Raw genomic sequence first — 20,715 nt, 5'->3', positions numbered from 1 at the left:
TCTCATTCTGCCTGAGACCCCAAATGTCAAATGACACCTCTGACAAGAAGCACACGACCTGCTCCTGTCTCAGTTGTGCAGACTAGTCTTCCTTCACCTTGTTTGTATGGACCACTTTAGGCTGCTAAAATGTGCCTGTATTCAGATGTTTTTTATTGTGAATGCACGGCTTTTCATGGTATTTCACATATTTTTAATAAAGAAGAATCACTTCTTCACCACCCCAATAAATGTTTATTCATTTACATATTTATAAGCTTTTAGACCCATTCTTCAGAACTTCAATCACATACTACTCTCATGTCTACACAATATTCTGTGATTTGTAAGGAGTTAAGAACAATACATACATTTTTTTTCTGTACAATAAAATTATTGTGTAATTTATATATCATTCATATTATGCATGAGGAAATAAACAAGGATGAACTTTTGTAGTGCAAAAAAAGCCTTCACCATCTCCTACCTTTAAAAATTGACTATATGATACTATATGAAAGGGCCATTCGTTAGAATTTTCTCTACAGCCAAGTGTGTACTAAGTCCCAATTATTTCAAATGGACACTTGAATCAGAAAAAGTGGCTATCCTTCATACTGATTGTGTAATAATACATTGTATGTTCTGAATTGTCCCCAGAGCCCAACATAAATATGGTATGTGATGATTAGTTAAAATAAGAGATCAAACAAAATGTGTTTCATTTGACACAGTGATTAAACTTGAACTCTCCTTCCTACCTTTTTCATTTTGATTCGTGCCTACCTAGCATGGCCGATTGGTTGGTTTTTATTTGAAGTGACACAGTAAAAAGTGTTTATTTCTGGTTTTTCAGCAGTTCATCAATCTGTGTTTTGTACATATTCTTCACATCTTCAAGGTCCAGTCTCAGCTCCTCTGCCTCTTCAGCCTTTTCCCCGTACATCTGAAGGATTGTGTTGTGTCTCTGCTCCAAATCCTGAAATAAAAATACAAAATGATTCAAAGAGCTTTAGCAAACAATTTGCCTCTCAAGAGGGAAGCCCATTCAGAAGTGCTACAATGGAAACAAGGTCTATTTTCCTAATCTGCCCTCACTTTGAGTTGAATTTTCAGCTTTGGGATCTCCTTCACTTTCTCATCCATATCGTCGTTTTGATTGGTGAGACGGACCAGCTCTTCAGCCATCACTGAACGGCTCCTCTCTAGACTGGAAATCTCAAGCTGGAACAGAGGGAGAAAATAATACAAACATTTTTAAAGAGGGACAGTCTTGCTGATACATGTAGTCAGCTGTTTTCTGTTATTTGCTGGAAAACCTAAAAAGATCTGGCCAGCTGATATTGACATGAAGCCTTATGCTCTGTTTTGTTTTATTTAAATAGCTACCTGCAGCTGTGCTATCTCTCCTTCTCTGAGTTTGAGCTGAGATTGGAGGTTCTCTATGATGCTGGAGCCTCCAGACAGCCGGGCTGCCTCATACAGGTTGGTCCCGCTCATCGACATTGACATGGTCATAGTACTCAGTGAATGGTCCAAAGCATCATCCTGTTGAAGAATACAACAACATCTAGGTTCAATCAATTAAGCTACACAAAATGAGTGATGTCAAAAGGAACATTTTTCCTCATTGTGTACCTGGGAAAGGACTGATGTGTGCAAGCCAGCATTATCAGCCCCGCTGATGGAGCTGGAGCGGGACAAGGAGGGTGTGGAAGAGGCTGGAGGCTCCACAGAGTGTGTCATGGTCTTCCGTTCCTTGAATGCATAAAAAAACCACAACTATTAGAAAAACTGAATTATAACAGTTCAACACATCTGAATCAATGCATTTTGATTAGATGACAGAGAAAGGATAACATGTGGTGTCCTTCAGTCTCTAGAAATTTCCTTAACCTTTTCCTTGAGTGCCTCTTGTGCTAAATAGCATTTCTTTTTCTCTTGCTCCACCTTCATCTTCTCCATCTCTAACTGGTTAGTCAGCAGCAGCTGGTGAAAGACAGAGATATGCAAATAAGCAAGATGTTTGATATGCAACCAAGTTATAGAGATAGCACCATTCACATATAAAGCAACTCAGTTGTTTTACAAATCTGATCTTTGACTGTAGATGTAAGAGAGAAACAGCCAAGAAGTGCATCATTCATGATAAAAAATGTTGAGACCGCGTGGTCATATAAATATTTGGCCACATATTTGGATGATGAACTTAAATTTAATGTGAACAGTGAGACTATTATCAAGAGGGAGTGACTTTTGCAGAAACTGAATTCTTTCTCAGTCAGTCCTGTCATCCTGTTTTTTATCAGCCTTTTACTGCGAGTCGTCTTTGTTTTTCTTTTATCTGCTGATTTCACAGCCTCTCAGTGAAGGACAGACACAGTCTGAACAGTATTGTTAAAATCTGTTCTAAAACTATTGGTATGAAACAGAGCTCCTTCTTAAGGCCAAGTGTATTCTGGCTATTTCTGATCATGTACTTCTGAGTGAAATTTCTCTGCTGCAATGAGGACGTTATGTTTACCTGTTTGCAAAACTAACTGCCATTTAGAATCATTCATTACCTCTGCAATCAGATTATTAAATGGTGCTTAGGTTTAATGTTTTCATATCTCTTACAATATATTTTGTCTTTTACCCTCAAAGATCCCTTTATCCTTAAGCAGACTATTAATCATTGGTTTTAGTCTAGTTATTAATTTGTCAGCCTAATTTTGTTTTGTAATTTAGCTTACACATATCGTTGCCGTCTGTGTCACTATGTTTTATCTATGTTCTTATGTACAGGCTGCTCCAAGCTAATTGACCCTTGAGGGATTAATAAAATTGTTGACTTCAATTGAGACTGACAAAAAAAAGCATTAGGAGCATTAAATGGAATATTGCATAAATTAGAACACTAAAATACAAAATGTATTTGAGTATTTAACATATTGATAATAAATAACAGTCAGAGTTGGAAATATTATTAAGTAACCTTTTCTTTTTTGGCTTCCTCAAGCGTCCGAACGTGTTCTCCTCGCAGATTTTCCAGCTCAACATGCTCCCTAACATATGAGAAGAAGCAACAAGTCAAAAACATCAAACAATAATAAACAATGAAAGACCCTTTTGATGTGCTTATAATTAGAATAATCATATAACATAAAGAATCAGTATGATATTGTAAGAGGAAATCCAACTTAAGAATTTTTTTTTTTCAAGCAGCCAAGAGTTGCATTCAAAATCCATTTAAATCAACATGTTTTCAGAATGTGTTACATCCTTATGTACAGTGAAGAGGCATTTTATAAAAATATCAAGTTATGTTTTCTCTGTTTGATTCAGCGCTGGACAAAAAAAGTTCCGAGCCAGCCAGGAGTCGAACCTAGAATCTTCTGATCCGTAGTCAGACGCGTTATCCATTGCGCCACTGGCCCCATGAATGCAGCTTGGTCTTTTCAACAAACAAAACCATGCGGTGCAAAGGCCGCATGCATGAGTGCTTCCGCTTCCCCTCCCCCCAAGCTGACGCCTCACACTCTGACTCACAAATTGGTTGGTAGTAAAACACAAGCACTCTCCAGGAAGTATAAGCACTACAAGAAGAGATATTCTGACTAAATCCTACTGAACACTGGTGTTATCACAGATGGAAGCATGGTCAGTAATTCTAAATAACACACTTAAGCATCTGAAAATCAAGAGGAAAAAGTGGAATGCAGAATGAGATACACCATGTTTTGCACTGTTTTTAAATACTGCCACTTGGAAAAAATGTTTAGAACTCCACTAAAAACAGCATCTTTCTTTTTCTCAGCATATTTTTTGTAAAAACAATCGAAGCTTTAGCAATAGAAACCCATGTAATTTAAAACAACACCAACCAAGCACTAACTCAACAAACCAGCCAAATTAATTTCAAACATACAGAGAATAAGAACTGCAAGTTAAAATATCAGCTAGATAGATTTGATCACCCAACCTTACAAGCTGTATTTTAAGTGGTAATGTGTAACCTGCTGCTCTCATCCTCCAGTTTCTCTCTTTTGTTCTTCTCTGCATCCAGCTGTGCCAGTATTCGGGCCTTTTCCTGGCGAAGCAGGGAATTCTGGGACTCCAGAGAGGCCAGCTGGGACTTCATGGACAACAGTTCTTCTGTTGCTGATCGCTCCTTCTGCACAGCAACAGCCAGCTGTGCCTGAGCGTCCGCTGTTTAGAGCAGAGAGCATGTCAGACATTTTGATCTATTTATTTAATGCTGTGTTTCGGTTTGCACATAGAGTTAAGGCCCTGCCTCTCACCAAGCCTATCAGAGATGTTCTTCTCCAGTTTTTCCCAGGATGCCGTCTGCCCACCCAATGAGGCCTGCAGGTTCTCGATTTGTCTCAGCAGGGGCCGTGTTGCAGAGGTAACACTTTGGCTGAGTTCCTGGTTCCTGGTCTCTGCCTCTTGTAACCTCTGTTAAAGACAAGAAAACAAAGGGCTTACTGAACAAACCAACCATGTCAAAGTGACGCTTAATTTAGCTTTTTGTCAGATGTCGTTAGCTCACTGCAAACATTCAAACCCGCATATTATGTTACCTGCTGAAGCTCACTGATCTCCTCCCTTAAATAATCTTCTTTCCTTGCTTGCTGTTGCTCAGCCCTCTGCAGAGCCACTCTCAGGTCTGCCACCTAAACATGACATTAGAAAAAAATTATGAAAGGATGTTCTGTTCAAGTTGTTTACTTACTGCACTGTGTACAGAAATAAGCAAGGGCAAGAAACTATCAGACATTAATCTCTTTTATTTTCCCCATTTGCATAATCACATCAATTATAAAATAAAGATGCATTAAAAAATTAGTTTCATAGCTACATTTTCATTTCTACATGATAGATTTTACCGGGATTAAATAGAATTTCTGACACAAACATAAACAGCTTATGCTGTGAATGTTCACCATACTGTTAACCGACTTCGGTATTTCATGAATGATGATTTAAAAAATAAAGCAGGTTCAGCTGAACAAGCTCAGGGTATCTGCTTGTCAAAGAATGTGAGAGTTTACAGCAGGACTTTGTTTAAAAGGCAGAAGTAATTTATTCAGGACCACTGAAAAATACAGGCAAAAATAAGAGTGCTGTCATGGATGTAAAACTGAGGACTGATGGTTTTTCATCCTGCACTAAAGCGTTCTTCATTGTAAACAAATGAATGCAAAACCATCTCATATTTACTACAAGGCCATAAAGTTTCGAGCCAGCCAGGAGTCGAACCTAGAATCTTCTGATCCGTAGTCAGACGCGTTATCCATTGCGCCACTGGCCCCATGAAGCTGTCTGGCTTTTTCAACAAACAAAACCATGCGGTGCAAAGGCCGCATGCATGAGTGCTTCCGCTTCCCCTCCCCCCAAGCTGATGCTTCACACTCCGACTCACAAATTGGTTGGTAGTAAAACACAAGCACTCTCCAGGAAGTATAAGCACTACAAGAGGAGATATTCTGACTAAATCCTACTGAATACTTGAGTTATCACAGATGGAAGCATTGTCAGTACTTAAATTAATTATTCTTAATCAATTATTCTTTGGTGTTTGACAACACAAGAGCTTGTGTTACCTGATCAGCCAGGGCCTCCTGTTGCATCCTGGCCTCTTCTTGAGCCTTCTCCAGAGCTAGACTCAGCTGCTCCTTGGCCTGTATTTCCCTGCTAAGAGCTGCTTCCTCTGCCTCACTGGCTTTGCTGGCATTCACCTTGTGAAGTTCTGCCAGCTCCCTGAAACAAGAGTAACACATCAATGTGCTGATGCCTTTAACCTGGAACTTTATGTTTGCAATTATAGTAAAACACACATATTGTTGGCTCTATACAGCAGCCCCCTGAAGTGGAAACATTGGATATTTGTGTATTTTATATGATTGATAAACAAAATTGAAAAAAATCCTGGAATGTTAACCTGATATAACAGAATTAGACACAAGTGTTAAATAAAATTTCAAGATCAACACTTCAATCTTAATTTCCTTTGGGAATGCATTGGGTACCTCAATCAAATATGATTGGTTATTCCATAGATAATATTGTATTATTTTTCACCTGAGCTGTCAACTCTATTACCGAAAAAATAATAATAGGACACCATCACAAGCTGACTAATGTCAGAGCGATACTCATATTTTGTGCATTCACTTAGGAAGCATTCAGACCCCCTTTGTTTTAGTTTTTGTTCAATTTTGTTATGTTGCAGCCTGATACAACAGTAAAAAAAATTCTTTTCCCTCTCATTAATCTACACTCAGTACCCCATCATGACAGAGTGAAAACAGAATTAAAAAAAAAAAAGATTTCAAATTAATAAAAAAAAAATGAAATATAACATTGACATAAGTACTCAGACCCTTTCCACTAGGACTTTAGATTCAGCTTAGGTTCCTCCCATTTCTTCTAATCTTTGCTGAGCTGTTTCTACATGTTGACTGGAGTCCACCTGTGGTAAATGAGGTTGAATGGACATGATTTGGAAAGGCACACACCTCTCTATAGAAGACCTCACAGCTAATAATGCATATCAGAGTAAAAACTAAGCCATCAGGTCAAAGAAAATGCCAGCAGAGCTCAGAGACAGGATTGTAGGGCACAGATCTGGGGAAGGCTACAAAAAGTTCTATTGCACTGAAGGTTCCCAAGAGTACAGTGGCCCTAAAATTCTCAAATGGAAGAAGTTTAGAACAAGACCAGGACTCTTCCACGAGCTGGTCACCCAGCCAAATTGAGCAACTGGGGGGAGAAGAGCCTTAGTAAGAGATGTCAACAAAAAAACCTGATGGTCCCTCTGACTGAGCTCTTGAGATCCTGTGTGGAGATGGGACAAAGTTCCAGAAAGACAACTATCACTGCAGCCCTCCACCAATCTGGGCTTATGGCAAGTGTCCAGACAGAAGCCCCTCCTCAGTGCAACACATAATAGCCTGCTAGGAGTTTGCATAAAAACATCAAATGAAAGCCAAGTGGGCTTCATGTGTTTTGCATTGAGAAGAGGCAAACATTTTAGCAACAAGATTTAAATTCTGCTTTCATTTTGCCATGATGGGGTACTGGGTGTAGATTAATGAGAATACAAATGACTGCTTTTCAACTGCAGCATCAGGCTGCAACATGAGACAACTGAAAAAACTGAAGGGGTTTGTGAATACTTTCTGAAGGCACTGTATATCCAGTTTAGATGGCAGGTTGTGTTAGTCATTACTTATAAGAGCTGTCTAGGGCGGCCTGGATGCTTCTGTTCTTCTCCTGCAGCTCCTCAGAGTCCGTCTGCAGCCGGCACAGCTCCTTCTCCTGTCGCTCCACCACAGCATTCAGCTTCTTGATGTTCTCCCTGTGCTGCTTCTCAACGTCCTCCTTCCCATCTAAAACCTAAAAACAGAAGCCATGGATCAGATTTGTAGCTTCAAATATGCCAAATAAATAAAACAGAAAGTGTTTAAGAATAACATTTTAGGTTTACACCAGAGGACAAGAGAGGAAAAATTATAATAGTGGTAAGCAACATAATTACACCAGTTAATGGCTTTATCATCTTGGGTTTCCTTGAACAATGCATGATGACACTGTTTTTGTGTCTTGTTTTGGTACAGGACTCCAGTCTATTTATAGTTGTGTTTTCTTTTCTCTGTGACACACCTTTCACTAACGGCCTTATACACCTAAACAATAACTGCAACAAAACAACTTTGGCATGATCATGATCATTCACCATGTCAAAGCCACATAACTACTGTAATCCTTAAGAAAACTAGCTGCAGCAGCACTAACCTAGTTTGAAAGTGTGTATTGGATGTCTCTGGAAGTCAAAAGTGAGGAGGGTTATAACTTTCAGCCAGGGTAGTGTTACTGAAAATTTTAGACAGTGTGAATTAAAGTTGTAGGGTTACTTCATTATTAAAATCCAGTCTCATCTGTGGACTCATTTTTTACTTCCTGATGTATAGGATGTTTTTAAAGGAGCTGATCTTTTTTTAGATCTAATTGAAGTTATTCTAAAGGGAACTCAATTGCTGCCAACTATGGTAATGAAAAGAATTTGAATATACCCTACAGAGATTGAGTTAAATCTTCCCATAAAACAACACTAACCAAGTCTCATTCATAGGTACCACAGTCTTACCTGCTGCAGCTGCTTAAGTTCCTCCTCCAGCTCCTTGATTTTCTTCTGTTGCTTGGTGATTTTTGTGTCACTCTCCTTCTCCTTCACACGCAGTTTCTTGATGATGTTGCTGTGCTGAAGCTGCTGCTTGGACAGCTTTTCACCTAAAGACGAAAGAAATAAACATCTGCTTAGCAAACTTATGTTAAGTTAATAACAGATATCGAAATGATACCCACCACTACTAACAATATATATATGTGTCTTGTGTTTTCTTTGGGATTACCAAGTCAGTGGCTTCAAATTAAACCACTCACACTGCGTCTTCGAGACAGGTGCATCAATTAATTTTACTGCTCTTATAAACCATTTGTTATGTCTTTATGCTACTGTGGTAGGTAAGCAACTTTTTATTGGATCAAAAGGATAATATCAGCAGTCATGTAATGCCAAGACTTGTCCTCAATTAATACAATGTTTAATATTTTCTGGACTGGGCAATCTGTCTGAAGTGGAACTGGCAGGATTAGAATGATGAAGATTAACATTTTGCTATATAAGTAAGTTTTACCTTCTTCAAGCAGGCCTCGAATCTGCTCTTCTTTTTCTCTGATGAGCTCCATTGTATCATTGGTATGTAATCTTGTAGCGAGCTCTTCTCTCAAGCCTTTGATTTCCTGTAACACAGAAAAATGTAATCTCTGACACAAGCACCTAAGACACTGCTCAATTTTGTGTTTTCTCATCAATGCAGATCCATATAGCTTAGACTATATTATTACCGTTATAACAGTTTATTTATAGCCTAGGATGACTAATATCTTACCTTCTTCGCTATGTCTCTTTCTTTACAGGCAAGCTGAGCCTTCCTCTCTGCATCTGCGATACGCTGGGTGAACTCATCTTTGAGGGACTGAACTGTAGAGCTTTCCTCCTTCAGGGTTACCACTTCGCTGGAGGACGACCAGACTCATTAGTTTAAGAGCTCATTGCACAAGTTTATGCAACATAAAGCCCAAGACACCAAATAAAGCAATTACCAGAGTGGCTCAATGAAAGCATTACTCAACTTTTGAATGCCTGAGAGTAATTAAGCACAAATTACTGTGGCTTAAGCCATACCTAGACATACTCATGACATTTTATTTACATTTGTATCAACATGTGAAATTGTGAAGCACAAACTCACTCTCTGAGATTGTCACACTCCTCTTCCAGCCTGGCCTTGTCTTTGCTGACTGTTAGCAGCTGTGACTCTCTCTTCTCAAGGCGTCCTGACAGCTCATCAATCACCTACAAAATGTCAAGTTTTTTTTTTTTGGTGGTGTATTTACAAGAATGGAAAGACATAAAGAAAACTAATTAGAAAAAACAATGCAGTGCTTTACCACAAAGGTTTTGTGGCTGCCTTTTTCAAATACCATAACAACATTTGGGACTTCAGAGGGTAAAGCCTGACATTTAACCAAACAGTTGGATGATACACCAGATAGTTTTTGGAATACAACCTCCCATCCATAAGGCGTGGCCCACTTAAGATCCCCACATGGCCCCCAAAAGATTATTAAATTCACAAAATGTAAAGAGGAAAAAGATAGTTTTGGTTTTTTAGGGGTTATTTATTAAGTCAACCCCCAAAAAATCAACATCGCAACAGTTTTATAAGGAATGACTTACTGCTAGAACCATTCTTTTGTTTATTATTCATACTCATTTATTTTTTATATATATAAATTGTCACTTATCAGTGCAGTACTGCTCTTTTCAGTGTCAACTTTCCACTTCAGGCTCTTGGAGAGCGCAATTTTCCTGCCTTAGAATCAAAACAGCACACCGGTTTCCTGCATGTTTCTCACCAATGAGGAAGCAGCATATTAGCATCAAACCCAGCAATGGACAACATGGTAGCCTTAGAAATATGTAGTTAAATATTTCAAAGGCCCCCTGTAGCTGGCTGCAGTAGAGCCATTAGGGACTGATCTCCCTGCTGGTGCTTTAAAATTTCTTTAATTTTTATTTAACTTTATTTGAAAATCTGGCCCCCAAAGCATCTGCTAAGATAAAAACCTGGTCCTTGCTCAAATATAGCCGATGACCCCTGCTCCAGACCTTTGGTTCAGCTGATGGGTTGAGACCCAAAAGGGGGTCACAAAGACATTTTCAGAGGCAAAAGGTGCTTTTATTTTAAAGGACATTTCACTATCTCTTTCTTCTGTCAGATCTTTTGTTCTATCTAAAATCTAAAGTGCCCCATTTTTCATTAAAACATTTTGTTATGATTGAAAATGTAAAAATAAAAAATCAGGGTCATGATTTGCTATGAAGGGGGCATTGTGGGTCCAGGCCCTAGACCAGTTTGGAACCACTGCTCTAGACAACAAGCCTGAACAAATACACAAAAGTGACAAGTAAACATGGAACCAAATTACACAGATGTCATCATGACATTTTCACAAAGTTGCTTACTTCTATTTGCATTCTAAGGAAATCTATGCAAAGTAGTAAACAGGTTTAAATGCATTTCTTTTAAAACCATGAGTGTTACCTGTTATTACTGCAGAACTATCTAAGTAAATGTTAAATTAACTACTTGCTTTAAGGTAAAGAGATCTGCCTTAGTTTTTGATTCAGTTTCAGACTTTTTAATGGTATACTTTCAACAAGTTTATAACAAGTGTCTATTAGAGTGACAATCAAACTGTTCTGGCAAAGACATCCACAACCCTTCAACCTGGAGGTAATCCATGCAGCTTCATCATCTCTGTAGACTTGTTAATGCATGAGATAAACATGAAAAATCATCTATGATACATGAACATTGATGAGAACAACTGATACCTTTTGAAGCTCCAAAATCTGGACTGTTGAGAAGCTTTTCATCTCTTCTGTGATTGGTGGGGTGATCCTATCTTCAGCCATGCAAGTAGCATCAGACAACGTGACATTAGCCTCAGATTCTTGTTCTGTCAACTCTTCAGGCTGCTCACTATTAACAGGTGTTGCACTTCGTCCACTCTCTTCCATCTCATCCAGCGACTGCTCCCTCATTGATTCAGTGAAGTCCTCTTCCACCTCATTTTGCCCCTGTCCTTCCTTCTCCACCATTCCATCTTCCTGCTTCTGACACACAGCTGATGATACTGTCAAAGGAGCAGGACCTGAAGTGACAGACGCTAGTGTCCTACTGCCAGGGATCTCATCATCAGAGTTAACCTCACTGACACTCCTGCTATCTAATGACTGCACACTGAATGAATCTATGCGCTCAAATGCATCCGAAGAGGAGCCGCAGCTCTCTGTGAGTTTGGAATAGTCTTCCAGACGGGGGAAATCTCCACAGGTGGAGGCAGTGAGAAGCTGGAAGGAGCCCTGCATCAAGTGAAGGCCAGCCTTGCCCTCACCTGTTTCTTGTCTGGAGCTGGCTGAGCTTTCACTCAACACAGACTCATGGTCTAACACTTCAATGTCACTGGTGGTAGAGGTTCCTGAGGAGAAAGCACTGACCGGGGGAGAAGGAGTATCACTTTGGCGGTCCTCCACCTTTGAGTCTTTATGTTCTATGAGCACTTCTTTAGAAGAAGGGGAGGGTGATTGTTCAGAAGGAGTTGAGCTTTTAGGTACTGAAGAGACAGCAGAAGGTTCAGAGGAATCTGTAGTATCCTGCTCAGTCTTAGGATCTGATGGACTCTGTGGTGGTTCTGTTTTTGAGTCTTCAGAAACTGCTGTGCCAACATCTGTTTCTGCATCATTTGCTTTGATGTCAGTGTTAGCAGGATCACTGGAAGAGAAAGCAGGTGAAACAGGCACCAAGAGGATAGCGTCTTCATAAGGTGTTGTTGGTGAGGGCTCAGGCTCAGCTGGCTGAGTCTCAGCAGCTGTCTGATTCCCATTACTCTCATCAGCAGACAGGGACTTTTCAGTCTCCACTTCTTTTTGGACCACAGCCTTATTGTTTTTCTTGTCCTTCTCCTGAGGCCGCCTTTGGGACTTGGCCGGGGGCACAGACACTACCTGGGATATGGTGACACCTTGAACATCTCCTGGTGACAGAAAGGCACTGAAAAAGTTCTCCGATTCATCCACAACTGTGCGGGTGACAGGAGTAGTGATGGCCTCAGAAGAGGGAGGAGGAGTCGTGGTCTTTTCTTCAGGTGGTGCTTCCCATTGAGTTATCCCCCATCCTCCACTTAATGACAGCTTCTCAGGTAATGTAACATCTGAAAAGAGGGACAATGTACCGGTTTAAGAAATATCCAAAAGGTTAGTATGGAAGCATTAGTTATTTACACCGTGTTCAATTACTTACCGTCATAAGGCATTACAACCGTGTCAGCCCATTGGTCCTCTTCTTTGATGTCCAGAACCCGGTCGATTGACTTCTGAGCTGTTGTCAAAGCTTGCTTAGCGAAGCTAGACAGGTGAGATGCATTGAACCAACTCATTTCGCCTTTTTAGCTAGCTAGCTATCACCAAGTTCAGAAAATGTTTCACGGACCCTTAAGGGAACTAAGTGTAACCACCCTAAACAGCTACATTAACTGTCACTGCATTCTCTGCCGTCAAGCTAACCCAGTGCGATTTGTATTTCGTAAATTCAAATGTATATTTAGTCGAAAAAAGCTTCTTTGACAGCGAGCTACAGCCTCGTCAAGCTGTAAGTTAGCCAACGCATAACGTTAGTGTACAGGGATATCATTCCCAGACAGTTCCAGCTCGACAAACGGGTCAGTTGGCACTCAAAATCCCAACAGTTGTAGAAGTCAATCATGTAGAGATATGGGTTAAGGGTAACCGTATCCAGCCTATCAAACAAAGTGTATTCCCATAGTTAATCCTTGGTTTCTTCGGCTCCCCTGCTCAGCCGTCATCGTTTGTTTTGGTCGCTCAACTTGTAGCAGTTAGCATTAGCCTGCTCGCTACTTCCTTTCCACGTAGCAGCATGACGTCATGATCCGGTCTAACTGGGCCTGAAATGCTGAGACAGCCCAGTCAGCACGGCGAAATCCTCCATTGGCCTACTTTTCAAAATTTAATTACCTACAAATATAGGAAAATAGATTAAAAAGAATTGCAACAGCATTTAATTAGCTAATTATAATTACTAGAGCTTTTGCTTTAAAAAAATACATAGGCCTTCATCTTGAAAATAAACTGATTGGCCTTAATTGATATATGTAAACAAGCTTAATCAAGAGTTTCTAATTAAAAAAAATCTACTGAACTTGAAAAGTGATATTAACTTTATACCGATAAAAACATATTGAAGCATAAAGAACACATACAGATTATTATAAAACATTTTATTCCAGTTCATGTCATTATCAATGTCAAGTGCCACTTCAGTGGTTACTTACACTATAAAATTCAGAATAAATAAATAATCAAGAAATCCAATACCAAAAAAAGTACAGAATTTTTTTCAAGTTGTTAATGCTTGTTTCTTTGTTTAAACAGAGCACACCTCAAATTGTAGTGCACATAAACCATTTATACAGAAATCTGTATCATTGGCAGACAATGCATCATCAAATCATATCATGTTATGAACTATGATTTAGCTTTTCAGTGCAAAATACAAACTTGCATGTAATCCAGATCAGCTACAGTCATTTACACTGTGAACCAGTACACTGTAAACTTTATTAGTTGCCATTTAAATATCCTGAATCAGGTGACAGTTGGCCAAGAAACAAGGGGGACATCAACCAGTTGTGGGAGTGCTTGAGATGTTCCTAGGAGGTGAAGCAGAGTCTGAATAACATAGTCTGAGGTGTGGTGACATCAGCAACAGCCAGCTCTTGTCTGTCTGCCAGGCCCAGCTCTGGAAAAAACACGTACATGAATCATAATAAATGAGTGCACATATTCACAACAGTGTTTTCATGTAACAAATTCTGAGTAAGGGCACTGTCATTCTTGGCAAACATAAAAAAGAAAGCACCTCACCTTTTAGGGTTTTGGACAGATTTGGCCGCGTTCTCTGCTCAATTGAAGCAACGGACTGAAACATAAAATACAAACTGAAAGTTAGCTTCAGCTAGTTAGCTTGCATGATTGTCTTATTTTAACAAGAGAATACTATACCATGAAGTTACAGCTCAAAACAGTGTAACCCTTGAAGCTTATTACCTGTAAGTATAATGTTTTGTTTTTTCCTTCCACTGTTGCAGTTATAGCAGGTGATTTCATTTGTCTGAAAGATGAATTACACATGTTGTTGAAGACAGTGTGCAAAGCAAATACAACTGTTATCATGAAAAGGGTGGGAATTATTGGCAACAGATCTTGATAAGGAAGGCAAACATACAGGGAGGCACTCTCAGTCAAGTAGTCCAAGACCTCTTGGAGTTTGGAAGATGGAGAAAAGTTCAAGTCCATGGGGACTTGACTGCAGGCGGAACAATTTTCCTGCATCAAAGGAACAAAAAAAAAAAAAACATATTTAATTCTAAAAGGCAACTTTATTGAAGAAGCTATCACATGCTGGAAAAAAACAACTCCGGACAAACCTTTCGTTCTGCTTCAAAAGTGTATATGTACAGGCCATCAACATCATTGAATACCATGTAGTTATTTAGAGGTATGTAGGCACTGCAAAAGCAAAAGTTAATTTCATGAGGAAACAGTGAGAGGCACATGTCTATACAGAGATGTGTAAAGCTGAATAGTAGCACATTTACACTCACCTTGATGCTATTTTAAAAACCTCCGTGGCACAAGCAGCTGGGTCAAATAAACACACAAAAAAGTTATGTCCGGGTAGACTTGTCTGTTTACGCAAAGTCAATATGCTCAGTACGGTTTGTAAATATTTAACACTTTTATGGCAGGGTTTGCTATTTCTTTTCATAAAAGGAATTAGATCACATCTTTCCATGATTTTTATTGTAAGGTTTCAGCCACTTACCAGCTATGACAGCATTTGTAGAAGCAACAGCAGGAATTATTCTCTTAACAACACCTGCAAAACACAAGTAAGGCTCAAGAAATCTAGGTATTGATGACTTACTCAAATGGAAAATTAAAATAAAATCTTTATCGGTTTACTAAACAGGGCAATCAGTACAATATGTAGTCATGAGACAATTTAGTAGCACAAAAATAAATGTAGGTCACAGTCTAGGATACCAAACTTCAAAAACAATCATTTGCATAGCAAGTTCATTAGGTCTTGTGTACTTAGGTTCACCTGTAAGAGGAGCTCAAATAAAGAAGTTGTGATCAGCTGCTGACAGATATGTGCTCAATGTGCTCACCCTGTGTAAGTCTGTATGTGACTCCTATTATGTTGAACTCTGCTGCCCTCTCCAGAGACCTCTGGTACACCCACTGGATGTGTTCAGGGTCATCCCCATCCAGGACCACACCATCTAGTCCACATAAATAAACACAAATATAAGAATTTAAGTTCACTTTTAAGGATTTAAGACCAGAAAGGGTTTTAGTGAACCGCAAGTCATTTTTAGAGATCATTGTAGACACTAAAAAAAATGCAACTTCAATGTGATGTCATACCCCCAAATGGTTTCTCTTTGGGCCAAAGCAGAATCCGAACGTATTCAATGCAGTGTTCTGGCAAACGAGGCATGGAGGCTATTGTGCACATGGGAAAGTTTACCTACAGAGGGAAGCATATCTTTAGAATCAACATATTAAATCTGCTTCTTTAATATCACCCAGATTTGATTTTAAACATCCTTTTAAGATCTAAAAAACTGTTTCCTCACCTGAGGAGGGTAAAGCTCAAGTGTACAGTCAATGCAGGCAGACATGCCAGGGAGAATGACTCTGGCATTGCCTTTAAACCCCTCTGTCCCACCATCAATCAGAGGTATAATGGAACTTGGGTCTAAGACACCGTCTTCATACACGAGCAGAGACAGCTGAGTAGAAAGACAAGGCAATTGCATTTGATTACATGAACATGTTCCTTTCCCTACAACACTTTGCAACTTCACCACTATTTGGTGCAAGCATCATGCACTGACAATGTAATGAAAAGAGACAGTATTAGACTGATATTAGAGTCAGTTTATTTCAATTTGCAAATAAAGAAAAAACACTCCCAACAACAAACATGGAAGTTTTACCTTCAACACAAACATAAAAATAAGGGATTAAATTAATCTAAAAGGTGTAGGCTGAAGCTCCAGCTTAATATGCCAACCCTTTTTACAAAATATCTTCAGCTGGGTCGCTCATAGATCACATGGTTAGCAAAAAGGACTGACAAAGGTTATAACAAAGAAAACTTACCAGCATGCCATTCATCCACCTTCTGGCAACTATGGAGTCCAGTCCACAGACGATTATGTGGAATTCTGGGGGGCAACAGAAAGATGGATTAATTCAGTCCAAGTAGAGGGAATTTGAAGAGATCTAATTCCTGAAAAAAACTTGATTTAAATCATACATAGTTGCAAAACTGAACACTAAATCAATTTAAAACTCTTGTTAATGCACAGTTTTAAGTTTGGTTATAGTGAGAAGTACCACATCGTGCATGAGAGGGGACGTTAACATGACTAAATCCTTAGACCCCTAAGAGACATAAAGGCAGTGGTAATTGTCAAAAATCATACTTACGTCTGTAGAAAGTTTCATCCAAGTCCTGAATTTTCTTAAAATAACTGTGCACAGCGTTAAGGTGAAGTTCATGTTTAGATGGATTGCTCTTGTCTTTTTATAACCTGTATGTGACCATTCCATGCTTCCTAAAATAGCAAATAATAGATTTCAACATTTCTCAGTCATTCTAGATTTTCATTTTTTAACATGAAACCACACTATGTGAATTTTCTGCATCAAAAGGATACGGGACTACACAGCATCCAGGTATGCGACTGTTGATAAAATCAGCTGCAACGTCTGCCTTGGGCCGGCCTACATCTTTTGGCCTGTTGGAAAGTATACTCGCATTAACAGAACATATCTACTTCCATCAAACTTTGCACTTATCAAACAGGTTTCAAATTTACAAGGTATGGCTATCAAAAACAATACTAATGCTATAATACAGTTTTACTGAATATCATCAGTGTCCTTCTCCTTCAATATACTCCCCTTCTACATCAACACACCGCTGCATTCAGGTCTCCCACTGATCACAGCAGTGCAGTAGATCTTCTTTGGACAGTTGTCTCAGAACCTCTTTCATTCTATACTTAACCTATGACACAGACTCAAAGTCTGTTTCAGATTTGATCTTAGGAAAATGGAAGTCAGATGAATAGGGAGGGTGATATGTTTTGGGCCAGAAACTGCTTTACCAAGAGAGCAGTGTGGGCTGACACATTGTCATGATAAAGAATGAAACAATTTTTCCACAACTGTGGTCTCTTTTTTTCTGACTTTTTCTCTCAGTTTTTCTAGTACCGGTTTGTAACAGTGTTGATTCACGGTTCACCCTTCTGAAACGTCCTCCTAACCCTTCATCGATAATTTTGAACAATTTGTTCAATTTATTTAATGTTTTCATGCGTTTTTGATGTGCATGGGTGCTCAGAACATTCAGGGTCTTGAACATCCTCTCTGCCTTCAAAAAATCTCTTGTGCCATTCAAACGTGCACATGACATTCAGTGTTCCCCAAACAATTCACCTGCTGTTTTGTTCATATGTTCCTCAGCTTTTGAGCTAATCATTTTCTGATGACTTTAGCAAAAACATGTGCACTTCAATCCATAGGTAGCAGTGAACTAAAGACATCATTTATTCAAAACTTACAGCAGTTGTGTGCAAATACCCAACCTTTAATAAATAACGTGCAATGTGACTGTGAACCATGTGGTTTTATCCCCTGAAGTGCAGCCTTATCATTTAACAGCCATACCTTGTACAAAGGGTTTATCACTTTATTACACTGACCTGAAGAGGAACTGACGATTGAGGTTGGAAACATCAATTGTATCCATGTCCACAACATGAATGTTTCGAAAGCCCGATAAAGCCTGCGCCAGAAAATGTAAAGGAAAAAAAGATCAGTTATCACAGATGACACATTCCAAATATTGATAAAAATGTAGTGATCATACAGTAGCTTGTCATACCAAGTCTTTTAGCAGCTCACATCCAAGACCACCTGCACCAATAACCAGGATTCTGCAGGTTTCCAACATAAACTGCAGTGACTGTGGAGAGAGGTAATAAAGAAACACATAAGATTAAAAAAGAAGACAGGTCAAATGACAAATAAAGGCTCATATCATTCTATTTCCTGCCACTGTCACCTCTGTGCTGGGTTCAAAGTCAGGATGCATGAATGGACCCGACCTTTCCAGAAACTTTTTGATGTGATTCCATCGGCCATCCCACTCACAGGTTCGCCCACTACATCCATCAACCACCATCCTGGAGAAGATAATATGTATATTAAGTATGTAATCAGTAGCCTCTATGACCTCTTAAATGTTTTAGACGCAGATGTCATGCAAACAACAAATCTACTTCATATAATACAAACACTGTACGTCCATTAAATCATGCAAAAAAAATCCACCATTATTGCCATCGTGATTTAATGTTACAATGTAATGGTGACATATACAGTTTAAACAGGGTCATGCAATAACTTAAAGGTCTACGAAATTACAGGAGCACTGTACATGTGTTTAAATGTTTGCCCTACTCTATACTTTGATGTATCTGCATCTGCTCGAGCTTGTGCTACGCTACGATGTGAAATAAAACTTCACAAATATTGTTAAACTGCATATTTTTTGATAGGTGGGCGTTACTGACTCTCTAGCATTACTCTTGCCTGGACAGTTCCCGGTAGTTGGGCTGGACAAACAGCTAGCATGTCAACTGTTAGAAGGTAACTTAAATACCTCTATCTTTGTGCAGAGGACAATAAAACCATAAAATTTTCGCTGCATATACGTGTTAGCTACTCACGTACAACAAGCAGGATATACGTTCTTTATAAACTTAAGTGTACTGTTAGCAAACACAGTTTGGTTAGCTTGTTTAGCTAGCTAACCTTAACCTTCCTCCTGACAAGTAACCTCAAACCTTCCGCCACTTCTAGCAATTCATCACTAACTTCTGAGTCAGCTCCACTACTCTCCTTCTTTTCTTCTCCCTAAAAAGAGAGAATAAAAGAAGGTTCATTCATGCTGTTCTTTCTTAGGTTAATGAGATTTGAAAGTATCTATCGGGCTGTTAATGACTGTTTCTTGCTTGTTCCTTTAGCTGCTACTTACGGCTCATCCACGTCCGCCATGTTTAGTTACAAATCTGTCTTCTAGAGATGTTACGTTCGTGAACGAGTCGGTTCTTAGAGTCGACTCTTATGTGAACGATAAGACCTGGAGTCTGTTTGAAAACCGTTTTATATCATTATTATAATTTTTCAAAAAATGTATGTATATGTGAATGGATGCACGATATTATTGGCTTGATATAGCTTACAAGGGCAAATATAGGTACCAACAGATATCAAAATTTCTGCTAATATTTACATCTGATATTTTGGCTGTGAATATTAGAATTACCCTGTGAATTTACTAATCAATTAGTGGAGTTTTAGACTGGACCAACAGACCTATGTAAGTTCAGGTCTTTTTCTATCTAGCTATCCTCATTTTTTTAAACATTGAATTGTGTTTAAGAACTACTGTTTGTTTCTTTGTTCATCCTCAAACCTTAAAGTGTGTTCAAAGTACTAAGGTTTTAGTTCTGAAAAACATATTTATATACCGGTAGTGATTTGGTATCGACATAAGTAACTCTGTAAATATGGGTATATCCGGAAAAAAAACAAACATCGTCCTGCCTAATATTTTGTATACGTCTATGTGTCATTGATTTTTGGGATAGGTTTGTTTTTGTTTTTTTTTCACATTGCATTAGGGACTCGTGCTTGATGGTGTAACATTATTGGTAATATATCAGGTATACAGCCCAGCCAGTTAGCGGATTTTACTTAAGGGAACCAGTATATTTTCCAGAATATTTACTTAATATTATCATTAATTTGACAAAATAGAAAAATAAACATTATTGGAGTAAAATACTAGCACAAATAGTAAAAATATGTCATGACATTGCTAAATTTTGCAAGTCAAATGAAGCCTAACTGGTACCCAAATGACGAGCCGTTTGAGAGCTGAAAGAGCCGACTCTTCTTGCTGAGCTGAGCCAAATGACCGGATCATTAAAAGGACCTAAAATTCCCATCACCGCTGCCTTCAATGGTCGACGTTAGCAGTAGGAATTCTGAATTTTTTTGGATGAGAACAGTTAAAAACGCCCATGCTTAGGTAGTTTTATAAGTAAATATACCTTTATTCTATAATAAAAGAGCTGAAAAGTCTTTTATATAGAGACTGAGTAAGATTTAAAAAAAAGGCATGTAAGATAAATGATATATAGCTGTGTAGCTCCTTTATTGCAAATGTCTTGTTTTGAATGCAGCACCAGTAGTCGTCCACTTAGGATACTGCAAGTGCACACATCATCCAGAATGGGGCAGCATTTTTCCTTTAATGTCGGATTGGGCAACATAGACAGCGGCTCCTACTTAACATACCCGTTGTTTGTTGTGTTTTTTCATTCTTCTTCAACATTAAAATGGTCAAAGAGTCTACTCAGCAGAGTTGCCACAGTTTTGGCACTTTTACA

The 20,715-nt window shown here is 38.9% G+C and overlaps 2 protein-coding genes and 2 non-coding genes across 6 annotated transcripts; all 4 read right to left on the bottom strand.

Annotated features, from left to right (window-relative positions):
* Window positions 1-195: 195 nt before the first annotated feature.
* tmf1 (TATA element modulatory factor 1) lies at window positions 196-12,994 on the bottom strand. Its single transcript, XM_041783313.1, has 17 exons — window positions 12,399-12,994; window positions 10,931-12,309; window positions 9,282-9,385; window positions 8,919-9,045; window positions 8,664-8,769; window positions 8,114-8,256; window positions 7,196-7,362; window positions 5,568-5,724; window positions 4,545-4,637; window positions 4,263-4,419; window positions 3,978-4,170; window positions 2,957-3,026; window positions 1,876-1,968; window positions 1,618-1,737; window positions 1,369-1,527; window positions 1,078-1,203; window positions 196-958 (listed from the first exon to the last, which is right to left on the bottom strand). The coding sequence occupies exons 1-17, from the start codon at window positions 12,532-12,534 to the stop codon at window positions 818-820; spliced, it is 3,471 nt and encodes a 1,156-aa protein (XP_041639247.1). The 5' UTR covers window positions 12,535-12,994; the 3' UTR covers window positions 196-817.
* Window positions 3,326-3,398, bottom strand: trnar-acg. The gene has a single exon. It is a non-coding gene; the product is annotated as a tRNA-Arg (tRNA).
* On the bottom strand, window positions 5,203-5,275 carry trnar-acg. The gene has a single exon. It is a non-coding gene; the product is annotated as a tRNA-Arg (tRNA).
* Window positions 12,995-13,383: 389 nt separating the features above from the next.
* On the bottom strand, window positions 13,384-19,316 carry uba3 (ubiquitin-like modifier activating enzyme 3). 3 transcript variants are annotated; one of them, XM_041783088.1, is made up of 18 exons: window positions 19,296-19,315; window positions 19,136-19,174; window positions 18,321-18,441; window positions 18,141-18,221; window positions 17,959-18,041; window positions 16,909-16,989; window positions 16,679-16,722; window positions 16,349-16,413; window positions 15,820-15,975; window positions 15,608-15,710; window positions 15,349-15,462; window positions 15,000-15,053; window positions 14,779-14,815; window positions 14,602-14,683; window positions 14,400-14,500; window positions 14,222-14,285; window positions 14,039-14,093; window positions 13,384-13,913 (listed from the first exon to the last, which is right to left on the bottom strand). In XM_041783088.1, exons 1-18 carry the CDS (start codon window positions 19,313-19,315, stop codon window positions 13,825-13,827), a joined length of 1,389 nt encoding a protein of 462 aa, XP_041639022.1. In that variant the 3' UTR covers window positions 13,384-13,824. The 3 variants fall into 3 exon arrangements, with proteins under 3 accessions (XP_041639022.1, XP_041639023.1, XP_041639021.1); XM_041783089.1 differs by lacking the exon at window positions 19,136-19,174 and having other exon boundaries at window positions 19,296-19,316; XM_041783087.1 differs by lacking the exon at window positions 19,296-19,315 and having other exon boundaries at window positions 19,136-19,203.
* Window positions 19,317-20,715: the final 1,399 nt, after the last annotated feature.

This window comes from Cheilinus undulatus, linkage group 3, assembly GCF_018320785.1.
Source record: "Cheilinus undulatus linkage group 3, ASM1832078v1, whole genome shotgun sequence".
NCBI classification, from domain to species: domain Eukaryota; kingdom Metazoa; phylum Chordata; class Actinopteri; order Labriformes; family Labridae; genus Cheilinus; species Cheilinus undulatus.
This window is presented reverse-complemented; position numbering and strand designations above follow the sequence as displayed.